Below are 13,086 nucleotides of genomic sequence, written 5' to 3'. Positions count from 1 at the left end.
TTTAAATCTTATATTTGTTCATCGATTCTTTGTTCTGATGTCGAAAGAAGGCATAAAAGTTACCGAGTCCACCGTTATCCGATCAAAGCTAACCACTTTTGTTGATAAGTTTTTTCCTGGTAAAATATCGTTGTTTAAAATACCATCGAATGGTGACACCGTTTTGACCCCTCCTGATGGGTATGTGGGTTTTTATTTGCAATCTGTATTTGAGGGCAATGTTAGATACCCTTTTTCTACTTTTATGCTTGAAGTCCTTGCCTTTTTTGAAATCCACATTTCTACCATCACTCCTTTAGGGTTGTCTAGGATTGTTGTCTTTGAGGTGATGTGTAGGGCATATGGGGGAGAGCCGTCGTTAGATTTGTTTAGGTACTTTGTCCAAACTTGCCCCTCTGGTGACTGGGCTATAGTGGGCAATCGTTCTAAAACGGGTTGTTTTAAGAGGGATGGGTTGGATATCCGTGACTGGAAAAGTCAATTTGTGTTCATGAGGTCGTCGTTAATCCCAAAAGAATATGAGTCTATCACCGATAAGAAGTTATTGTGTGTCCATGCCAAGTATGACAACCCTTTCCCAGATTATGCCGTTGATGCATTGTGTAGAGAAATCCGTTTGAATCCCATAACAGTTGTAGCATATCCTGATGTTGTTTTGTATAAAGCCAAACTGATACCATCTCTGCCTGGTGGTGTGAATATTGATGGTAAGTGTCACATCATTCTTTTCGCCTCTTTTATGTTAATGCTTTGGTTTTTGATATCTGTTTTTGCAGACATGACTTTTAGGAAATTTGTGAGGAAAGGAGTGAAGGAGGTTACTATTGTGCCTCGTATTGAAGGACAGGGGAGTGGTACTGCTGATGCGCCTTCCCAAAATGCAGGATCCTCTGGCATCCATAATGACAATCCTGAAGTGCAAAGTGCTGTGAATCCACCGATCCTTAATGTGGATTATTTTGATGTTGAAGTTCTTGAAGTATCTGCTACCGACAAGAAGAAGAAGAAAGCAGCCCCGAGTACAAGTGTCCCTCAATCTGTTGTCGGTCGATTGAAAAGAAGAAAAGTAGGTGATGAATCAAAGGATGCTGAGTTCCGTAAGCCCTCTTCCCCGAAGACCGGTATCTGCTTTTTTGATATCCTTCCTCAATCGTTGTTTTATTCTGTCAATAGCTATGCATTTACTTATTGACTTTATTCCCCTGACATGCTTGTATTTTCCTAAAATTCTTGTTTGGCTTTTCCCTTGTTGCAGCTTTGCATGATCAAGAAATTCTCAATTGGTTGAATGGTGATAACATGAATGCTGAAGATGTTAAGAAAATTGACAGCATGGACAACGAGACCTTCCTTAAGGTTTTTAAGAAGGATCGCCAGTTCCATGCTTATCTTGATGCTGTTGCTGCTAGGCGTTTTACCAGAATGGCTATTGATCTGAGGTCTAAAAGTTTGGAGGTGCATTCGTTAACCGCCACAGTTGAGGATTTGAAAGCCAGGGAAGCCAGGTTTGTAACCACCGTTGAAGCATTCGATTTGGTTCAGAGTTTGAAACAGCAGCTGAACATGTTGAAGGCAGATGTCGTTGTGCAAGAAGAATCTTTGGCGAAACTTCAAAAAGACTTTGATCAGGAAAAGGAGAATAGCAGTTTGTTGCGTAATCAGGTTGAGTTGCTGAAGGTTGACAGGGCAAGGGTAGTGACCGAGGTGATCCCGTATGTGAGTAAGTCTTTGCTTTATAGTGATGAGGTTGGGCAGCTTCTGGGTGATCTAACCTCCGCTGAGAGGGCGGAAGAAAGGTCCACTGTGCTGGAGGAGTTTTCGGTCGAAGGGAAGTGTGACCTGACTTGCAGGGGTGATTTTGTCCCCAATGCCTCTCATGAGCTGGAGGTGGCTGATCACAAGTGGAAGGAAGCTGTTTTTCCATTCTTGGAGAAGGTTGTTGTTGACCCTCATGCTGCTGTTGAAGACTTGCTTAAGATTGTTCCTGATGTGATTCAATCAGAAGACTATAATGCACCCCAGTGATCGGGCCTACGTGCCTTGGTATTTTGGCATATGTGCCAACCCAGACAATTTCCTTTTTAACTTATGATGCCTGTGACTTTGAAACAATTATCGTTTTCCTACAGTCTTATATGACTGTGTTTATGAATATTGTGTGCAGCGCCTATAGCGCTGCATTTATGAATATAACGTGGGGCGGCTATGACTGATATCTTCAGTCGTTTTGGTACTTGCCTGCAGCAGATTGTGTTTGTGTTGAACCACTGTGTGGGGTGATACATCATCCTTTATTGTATGTGGTTTGAGAGCAATTTGTCTTTATACAATTTTTCATGAAAGAAAAATTTTCTTATATGGTTTGAGGACCATTTTTATTTTTACATGGTCTAAGAACCAAAACCTTTTTTTATCGGTAAGCAAATTATACATTGCTATAAATGGTTTGGGAACCACCTATGCGTAGCAAGGTACTTTATGCTATGTGCGGTTTGAGAACCGTCTTAGCATGCTTTATATGTCAACATCTGTTGTGGCGGATATTTGCCAGTTTCTCCGGAGATTTTTTATGCATATATGGGTGTCCCCATTTTTCATCATATATGAGTTAATGCTGTATCTCTCTATCCTTGTATGTCTTTAAATTTATGCGCAAGTTTATGCACTTCTATTTAAATACGGGGAGAGATATACAAATAAAAGGAATATAAGCCTTTATTAAATAACACATTTGAGGTTACATACCATATTCTCTAGGTTTTTTTTTTTTAAAAAAGATAGTGATTAAAAAGATTTTGCCTTACTAAAATTGCCTTGTCTTTGGTAGGTGTTCTAGTATCCGTCCATGCGGCCTAGGTAAGGTCCTTCGCTCCATGTCAGGTAGTGTGGCCCATCCTGGCCTTCTTCAGATAGCTTTTTGTTCTTTGTTACCAAGATTCCAATGCCTCTGTCCGATTTGTACTTGATCATGCCGTGGATGACGGATGGGATCATTTCAAACTTTTGTATTCCAGGTCTGCCTAGGATCGCCTGGAATGGGGAAGTTCCATTGACCACGAGGAAACTAATTTTCTCAGTTCGCTTCCACCTTCCTTCTCCGATGGTCATCTTGACCGATAGCTTTCCCATGGGTATACCTGTTTCTACGGAGTACCCTTGTACCGAAGCGACTGTCTTTCTGAGGTTCATTCGTGACACAGGGTGTAACTTCTAGAATGCTTCTTCGTACAACACATTACATTCACTCCCTGTGTCTACCATTATCTCCTTGACTTTTGATATTTCCAAAAGAGCAGTGATTACCAGTGGGTCACGGAAAACCTTGTATGTCGAAGGAAATGAAATGTTGCCTACATCGCCCCGATACATCTTTGGGAGCGGGTGCTTTTCCACAAGTTTTTTCTTCAAAATAGCATAGTAGGTTTTTTCTGGGCCTTTTTTTTTCTCCTTGCTCGTCCTCCTTCTTGGGGGTTTGTTGCCTCACACTTTTAACCAGGTGTGCCAGCTTTCCTTCGCTAATAGCTTCTTCAATGGCTTTCTTTAGCTGCCAACAGGTGTTGGTATCATGACCGTAGTCCTGGTGGAACTCGCAGTATTTGGAAGTGTCTCTTCTGCTCCTTGGGTTTAATCGGGGTGGTGTGGAGAAATTCTTTGCTGCGCTTTCGGTGAGCAGGATTTCTTTCGGGGTCTTGTTCAGTTCTGGTAAAATAGTCTTGTGAAGTCCCCTATCTTCCTTCTGGTACGGGCTATATTTAGGTCTTTCTCTGTCATTTCCCCATTTCCCCTTTTTTGCTGAAGCGTCTTTGTCATGTGGAGGACTATTGTCCCCTTTAGAAGCTATTTCCCTCGCGTCCAATAATACATGCGTTCTTTTTTGGACTTGCTTATAAGTATTCGGAAGGTCTCTATATAGGAATTCTACTAGTGGTTTGTGTCGAAGGCCGTGAATTAGTCCAGATATCCTTTGGGACTCAGCAAGGTCTACTATATATTCTGTCTCTGTAGTAAACCTGTCGATGAACGACCTGCAGCTTTCCGTCTCTCTTTGTCTTATCCCGTGGGTTGCCACGTGGATTTTCTTGTGTTTCTTCTGCTGACTGAACCGGGCCCTGAATTTTTCTTTGAGGTCATCAAAGCTAACAATTGACCTTTTCGTTACGCTTTTTAACCATTCTCTGGCATCTCCTTCGAGGGCGTACCTAAACATTCGGCATGCAATAGGTACGTTCCATGCTTTCATCTCTACCACACCCTCGAACGCTTCTAGGAAATCATCCGGGTCGCTCTTTCCTTTGTAGGTCCCAAGGTGGGAAGGGTACTTTCAGTCGGTTGGGAGGGGATAACTTTGTATCCAGGCGACGAAGGGTGAGTTTTCGACGCTTCCTCCAACCAGGCTGAGTTCTAGGGCATTTTGGTACATCGTAGCCCCCCAATTCTGGGGCTCGTACGGTCTTGGAAATGGTGCTGTTCCGAAGGTTTGTGTTGCAAATTGGGGTGCAAAATACTGATGTAAGGGCCCAACCGCCTGGTTACCATATGGCTGGGATGATACTGCGGGCCGCTCGTGTTTCCATAACCCTGCCCCGAGTATCCTTGGTTATATAAGCTTTGATACGTATGGTCCAAAGGTCCTGTGATGGTTAGCCTTTGAGGTCCCTGATAAGTGTAACCCGGGGGCACTTGGTAAGTTTGGCCCGAAGGCCCTGTGTTTATTCCTGATGGGGCGTTATGAACCTGAGCTGCACTCCGTGATATACCATCGTTGTCACCTCCGGGATTTCCCATAGTGTTCTGCGGGTTTCGATCTAGAACGGATTGGCCCCTAGGTACTTCGGGTCGCGGACCTTCTGTCCCTGTACCCCTAGTCCGGGAGTCGTCCTGAATCCTCCCCTCTGGGGGAGGTCTCTGAGTTCCGAACCCTCGGGTCTCCCTCCTCCTGAGTGGCTTAGAGGATCTTGGCGTGTGAGGCATCCGCTACCCAGGTCAAAGCCGTACCCGACTCCGGTTCGAGGTCTTGAATTTCTGGGATATCTCCGAAGTTCTCTTGGTGGAGTTTCTGCATCATAATCGTCATCTGTCTCACCATCGAAATCTAGCACCCTGCTAGTGCTGCCCAATGCTCCAGTTCTCCTGAGATGGCTAATAGTTCGTCGGATATGACTGTAGTTTCTGACGATATAATCGGGGTCAAACAGCATCGGGTTTCTTGTCGGGGATCCCCGTGAAAACCTACCACAGCCTTCGGGTGTCTGAGTAGGGTGCTCCGCACCGCCTTCAACGAGGGAGCCTGTTTGTCGATCATCGCCAGCAGGTGTTATAATTGCTGGGCCAGAAGTGGGTGGGGTATTCCTAACAGGTTCGTTTCCAGGCGATTGCTGGGCTTGCGATTCGAAACCTGGTGGTTCATCGGCCATTTTCCTAGCCTTGATTCGGTACAAGAAAGGAAGGGTTGTATGGTGTTTTTTTTTTTTTTTTTTTGCAGGACGAAAATATAGGGTCCCACGGATGGCGCCAATGTTTGTGCACCGGATCACGCTAAGGATGAATGGGGGAGGTTTTTGACTCTGATTACTAGCGATTCCCTGTAGGTAGAGTGTAAGCCTCTTTACGCTAATCAAAGTCGGAGTGTTGTGGGTGTTTCTCATCTCGTCATATCTCCTTTTTATAGGACCAGAAGTTCGTAAGGTGGGAGAACTCCTCTATAGATAGGTTTTCCCCATTTTTAGGAATAGATTTAACTTCCTAAATAAGTTGGAACCGATCGTCCGCATTCTAAGGAAGGAGAGATTTAGGTAATCTTTTCTTTATTTGAGTATTATTTCCAACTAGATGCCTTTCACGCGCTGGTTCTTTCGCGACACTGCGGGGTAGCATTTGTTTGGCAGACCCTTCGTAGCGTAGTACGGATACGCCATCAGAACTGGATCATTTGTCTGAATTGGTTCAACGATGACTCGAGGTTCTTCATCATGAATCGGTTTGGAATTGTAGAATTCTTCAAAAAGAATATCTAATTCATCACTTGTTGGAGTTGGAATCTTCTTGAATCTAGATGCTAAAGTAGAAGTCCTTGTAGAAGTACTTGAAGAACTTGCATCATTACTTGTTGGTAGCAAACTTTCGACACTAGACACGGGGTTTATGATATTATCAATATTAGATCTTGATACATTTAATTCATGAAAATATACGGTTCTAAGTGTTATACTTTGCAAGTAGTAGTACAATAACAACAGGTTTGTCACTGTCATTATTTAGCTGAGACATATTGATGGAATTGTTTGTTGTAATCATTACAAAAGGCACATGCAACAATAATTTCATTATTATATAATTGTTTGAAACCAGTTGTACTCATAATGTGATATTATTATGAAAGATAATTAAGAATTAAAGTATAAACATACTTGTGATCCTGTACTTGACGTCTAAGTATATGTGTTTGATCATGATGCGGCCGATAACATGAATATGTTTTATTTTAATCATTGTCCTATGATAATTTGATAACCATTAGGATTGTTTTGATATTCTTTGATAACAATTAGGACTTTTGATTTGAGTGACAATTGTAACTTTAAAAAATTAAATATAAATACTTTTTGTAACTTTTTTTTAAAAAATTTTAAAAAATCCTTTCAAGTTGATGACTAAAAATAAATATGAATTAAGTATTCAGGGCTAAAAAGTATAAATTGTTGATGGAAAACAAAAAAGGGTAAATTAATGAGAATTTTTTTACAAATAAATATAAATACTAATATAATAATATATTTGGATAATGATTATTATGATTTTTAATTTATAGTTAATCTAAATGATGACATAAGCGAGAGTCAATTTGATGAAATTGAACGATTTGATTGGTTAATAAGTCATTAGTTCAACTGTTTTTTAGTATATAATAAGATAAGATAAGATTAAGATAAGATAAGATAAAAATACATATACATATAGATACGGATTAAAGGTTGAAAGATTCACATAATTCAAATTGAGCCCCGATAAGCTTTAACACCTTTTTACTCCCGCGCTTGATAGAAGCTTGACTCAAATAATGATTCATGTTAAACATCGAGTTGGGATTAACACGATAAAAGCTCAACGTGTTTGTCATCTTAATTAATTAGCCAAAACATATATCTTAATGTCTATTAAAAAAAAGTAATTCTCAATGCCGTTTTTTACGGGTTTTAGGTTTCAATAACGTCTTCGATGATGTATGGGGGATGTTGATATATAGACAGTCCATAACTTCTGTTTCCATAGACAAGGGCTCCAACTATCGATCCAACCAAGTTAGTTTTTAATGTTTATTAAAAAGTTACCCATTTTATCTGTTAATTAATTAATTAATAAGATAATGTTAAATTTATATAAGCTTTACTATATACCATAAGTACAAATATGTTACTCCATAATGTATAAAATTGGCTTAATTTATCTTTCTTGAATATATATTACACTTAATTTGTCAAGAGCAGGTCTTTCAGATTTAGCCTAACTGGACATTTAGTGCCTTTTACGTCTTTTAGCCAAGTGTTGGTCATAGGTTTAACATCTTTGAAAGACATATTGGGAAGTCTTTGCCAATGTGATGGGGCATGGGAGTTTTCTATAGCATTTAACTGGTTTTCTCCAGAACGGTAGTGAGACTTTCACTGCCAGTCATGCCTTCGGATTGACTGTTCAATATCTATCAGACGATGAAAAGGCATGCCGCTGAGTCCAATCACCACTGTTATTTAAAAAAAATTGTCAAAGAGCATAGTAATATGAGTTTCATACATGTTGTGATCCATATATAACTATACCATATCAAAAAAAAAAAAAAAAAAAAAAAAGCTTTTTATTTTAAAAAATGTTAAAACTGGTGTAATATTTACACATAATACCCATTAAAATATTTTTATGTACACTATCACTTAACATTAATAAAAGAAAAATGATAAATCCTCTAAACATTAGCCTAAAAATCCTCCTAAAAGTTTAAAAATGTGATATGTGACATCCACTAATTCTCTTTTTTAATCTTGTAATTTTTCATTTGTCATCATCTAATAGTTCGGAGGATTTTTAGGTTATTTTGTTAGGAAGATTACTCATTTCGCATAACTAAATTATACTATCAATCAGTGATCTTTCAAAATATCTCCATTAATCTGTTACATCAATAATTTACATCACTTGATATCGTTTTCACCACCAACAGTCGCCTCCACCATCACACCATCGCCGTGAGGACCACCAGCGCATTGCGTGGGTACTGTGCTAGTACGTAATTAATAATAAGAATTAAGAAATACTAATTTCAATGTAATGAATTTTATTTCCTTATTAAATACGAATCGCTAGTAACTAGAAAAGTTGGACAAATAACTTGGTTATGTGAAACAAAAAATATTAACTAGAACTCAAATAGTCAAAATGTCAGTCTCGGGGATGCTCTGAAGGGCAGGCCTCCAATAGCTTCGACAATTTCTGCTCATCTGTTTACGTAAAATCCGAATTCTTTTCGTATCTTTCAACCGTTGGTCTAATGACTTTAACGACGGTGATCTTGACAATGGTGGAAGATTATGACGATTTTGCTTCTTGTGTCCTTTCTTCATAACTTGTTCGAGAACTTGGTCCAATTCTTGTCTCTTAACCAAGATTTTCATCCTCACAACTCCATTTTCGACATTCTGTGAAACGACTCCCCCGTGAATCCTGATCTTCTCAAGAGTTCTTGTAGCCATTCAATCTTAATGTATTTGAAGCTAGAGAATTTTGATTATTTCTGTTTCTTGTGCTTAAAACTAATTAGAGATTAATATTGAATATTGAATAGTATGGGTGTATATGCCATTGAGTTACATGGTGTATATATATATATGTAGGTGTATCAAACTTTAATAAGTTGTAGTTAGAAGTAAATAAATTAATTAGTAATAAAACACATACAGCACATGAGAGGTGGTTGATCAACTACGCCAATTAAGAAGTCAAACACATTAAATAAAAGAGTCTTATATATGTAACGACTTCCAGTTAGAAATGACACAGCCAATCATTTGAATGAAAATTTTTCATACCAAACAAATTTAATAAAATTATTATTCATCAGAAACACAAACTCCAGGTCATTCATTATTTAATTTAAATATACTATAGGAATATGGAATATGGAACCATGGAATATGCAATTAATACTTATTACTACAAGAAAAATGTTGATTAGTGACGACTTTGCTTAGTGATGACTAAAATTTGGTCCTTAATAGTCCAATTTAGTTACCATTAAGAAAAAGTGGTCACTAAATTTGGACACTAACAAAATTAGTGGTCAAAAAATAACATTTTTTGGTCTCTAAACAAAAGTAGTCATGGACCTTTAGTGACGAAAAGTGACGACTTAAAATTTGGTAACTAATTTATCATAGTGACGAAAATTTGGTCACTAAATAAAATTAGTGACGAAAATTTGGTCATTATGATAAATTAGTGACCAAATTTTAAGTGGTCACTTTTTGTCACTCTTCGTCACTAAAGGTCCGTGACTAATTTTGTTTAGAGACCAAAAAATGTTATTTTTTGGCCACTAATTTTGTTTAGTGGCCAAATTTAATGATCACATTTTTTTAATGGTAACTAAATGAGGTTATTAGTGACCAAATTTTAGTCGTTACTAACTAAAGTCGTCACTAAAGAACATTCTTCTTGTAGTGTTATGTTATTAAAGCCAACCAATTAGGCAATGTTAGAGAATGAAAATAATATAGATTTATCTGGAATTTTTAGTAAGAAATGTAATATCTTTGATTTTTAGAAGTTTTTGATATGATAATTGTAAACGTGCATGTCTTCAAATTATAAAATAACATTCATAAAAACTTTGTTGCGTGAAGTGGATTCAAAACCAGCCTCTTGTCATGTAATCATCTTTACCTTCTAAGCGCTTTTTTTTTTTTTTTTTTTTTTAACGGCAAAAGCAATTATATTAGATTAATAACTAGAAAAACAACTAACAGGATATTAGAGGTCAACCACATATGCACCAAGATGGGCCAAGGCCCATCCCAACTCTTTTGATAATGCTAAGATTCACATAATCACATGTACATTTCTATCAAATTTTGGTCCATAGTTTGTATGGCCCATCCAAGTCTAAAAGAAGTAATCCCCGGCTCATTTCATCCGGGAGTTTATGATGAGTTATGAATAATGCTTCACGGTTTATCTTTCACTTTACTCCTTATCTATAACTAACATTCTAACGTAAGAAAGATATATTATATCTTGATCATTGAATTCTATTCTATGATTTACCATCTCGGCATATCATTTTTATTTCATAAATAAACATTGGTTAATATATAAATATAAGAATTTAAGGAAAAGAGAGACCAATAGATAAGACATTTCAAGTGTGTTTGATTTACCATCTAGACATCTCCTTTTATTTACATAAATAAATATAGATTAATAAGACAATAACTAAATATTTTTGTTTTTATTTACACAAGTTATATATTTTTACCTGTTTAAGCATTTTAGATAATTTTAATGACTTTAAAGAGCATCGCGCCAGTTATAATTTTCTATATAATTGTATAAACACAATGTATAGTCTCTTTATACTATGTTATCTTGTTTTTTTGAACTTTTAGCTTTTAGTACTCGTTCCCTCGTGGTTTAGTTTTGGCCCATCCAAGATATAAATCTTGGCTTCGCCACTGGACCAGGTCAACAATTACAATTACAGCATTCTAGATAAACCGACTACAGCCCCGGCCTTGCTGCTGGGCGAGAAGGGCTTGAGCCCTAAGCAACAATTGTCTAGGGGGCAACGTCTTTAAATCAATATTAGTTTAGAGTAGGTCCAATTTTGGGCTCATATAAGTGTCTGACCCATTTATTATTCACAGGAAGAGTAAATAAGGGTCTGTTTGTTTTTTTAACCATTAAGTGACTGAATTGGTTAAGTGACTGAATGGATAAATAATGTTTGTATGGATTAAGTTAATACAGTTATTTTTTGGTTATTAAGTCATAAAAACAAACATGTTTGATGACTTAATGGATTAAATACTTTTGATTAAGTCATGACTTAATTTATTAAGTCATAAACAAACGCCACCTAAGAGTAATACGTTAAAAGGAAACCACTAAAGTTTAGGAGTAATAATCTCTTACCTAGGATATCAATTGTTTTCATCTGTTTCAGTTAAATCATCAAAATTCCAGCCATCATCGTTTTCACATTCTTAACTAAATATATTGTTTTCTTCTTGAATTATTCTTATCATTAAGGCATTAACCAACATATAATTTAAATTATGGAGTCATATAAAAGTTAGAAAGGTATACTTTGCCCACCAAATAATAGAAAAAAAGCAAGACACTTTTGAAGTTTTCTTAGGTGATATCTATTTTAAAACTTTTGAGTTTTGATTTTTTTTTTTTATATATTTTTGCTTATGCATATAGTATAATATAACCTATATTATTAGGTGTTTAGGATTAAAATATATAATATCTATTTTTTTTATTAGTTTTTATAAATTTTTTAGAATTGAAGTAGTAAAGTTTTTATAAATTTTTATAAGCTGCCTAGCTTGACTAGATTTCAAACCCTTAAAAATTTTATGTTGTATTATTTGAAGTTTTTGAAATGGGCATATATTCAACCATTAAGCCCTGAGCATCTAAATCTTTAGGACCGACCCTGACCGACTACATAGACTATCTATAACTTACCCAAAACTTCAACGGCTAAAATTTTAAAAATGTTGAAAAAGCAGTTATTTTCTAAATTCACCATTTAATAGCTAATATAATAGGCGTTTAATGAAAATTATCGCTCAGAAAATCTAGAACTAGTGTTAAAAAATGAAATCTATAACTATAACATGATAGAGTTGATTGACCGTCGAACTTAAGACAATAAGTACATAAAAAGAACTTTTTTACAAAAAGGCTCATCACTTAATAATCTCTTCTTTAAATACGAGGGTTGGTGCCCGTGCGTTGCGACGGTTAAACGGTAATGATAATACAATATAGTTGGGAAGAATCGATATGCATGTGTAGATAGGAAAAAGAGAAAGAAGTCACTGTGTGTTAAGTCTTGGTAGGGTGTTTGTCTGATTGTGTTTACAATTATAAAATTAGAAGTAATGTGTGAATTTTAAATAATATGAGGATATTGAAAAGATTGCTGAATTTTCTAAAAGAGAGAGTCCAATATGTTTTATAAGGGATTATAGATATAGAAGTTGTCTACTTTCCCCTTCAAATTTAAGCAAAAGCATTTTGTCAATAGCAAAAATATTTTAACCAAAAAAAATAAAAAATCTCAACTCTTAAGTACCAAAAAGTTTAATTCGCTCCATGATTCTAGCCCTCAATGGAATCAGTATCCTGGTGAAGAAACAAACGCGCATCACTACCTTTTGTTAACTCAAGCCTCCTAACCCCAACATTCAAACATTTCCATGTCAAATTCCGAGTCAAAAGATTGAGTTGGAATATTCCTAACAACAAAGATCTCAATCTTTCATCTACTAAACACCAACACGGCTAGCAGGCAACGAGATCGACACAATCATTGGCATTGGCACCAAACCCCTTGGTTTCTCTTTGATTGGAGACGAATACATAGAAACTACTTTGTTTGTTAAAAAACCAATTTCCTTAAATTTTATAAATCAGTTCCATCAATTTTTTTGCAAAATCCCCTTTTTCGATTTGAAAAAAAGCTGAGTTATCAGCTAAACAACAATGCCACATTGGAAGTATGACATCGTTGATGATGATTTTCGTGTGTATTTCATGGTGTATAAGTGTGTGTATATACTCGTGTGTATTGTGAAGTGTAAGAGGGTGTAATTAGTATGTAAGTTATGAGCGGGACCTTTTATTTTTGAAAATCAAAAATGGGCGGGCCTTTTATTTTTGAAAGGAAGAAGAGAATTCAGTGGTGGGAAAAGGAAAAAGAAAATTGAGTGGTGGGAAATGGAGAGAGAATATAGATATAGAAAGACTAAAAAAAGAGTCGTCAAATTTTTGTATTTTACTTTCCTATCAGACTCTTTTCTCTCT

At 36.5% G+C, this 13,086-nt stretch overlaps 1 protein-coding gene across 1 annotated transcript; it reads right to left on the bottom strand.

Moving 5' to 3' along the window:
• Positions 1 to 3,310: 3,310 nt before the first annotated feature.
• On the bottom strand, positions 3,311 to 4,240 carry LOC122596897. The gene has a single exon (XM_043769541.1). It carries the CDS (start codon positions 4,238 to 4,240, stop codon positions 3,311 to 3,313), a length of 930 nt encoding a protein of 309 aa, XP_043625476.1.
• Between the last annotated feature and the right edge of the window lie 8,846 nt (positions 4,241 to 13,086).

This window comes from Erigeron canadensis, chromosome 4 (genome assembly GCF_010389155.1).
Source record: "Erigeron canadensis isolate Cc75 chromosome 4, C_canadensis_v1, whole genome shotgun sequence".
Taxonomy (NCBI): domain Eukaryota; kingdom Viridiplantae; phylum Streptophyta; class Magnoliopsida; order Asterales; family Asteraceae; genus Erigeron; species Erigeron canadensis.
The sequence above is the reverse complement of the archived record's forward strand: the minus strand, read 5'-3'. Positions and strand labels throughout refer to the sequence as shown.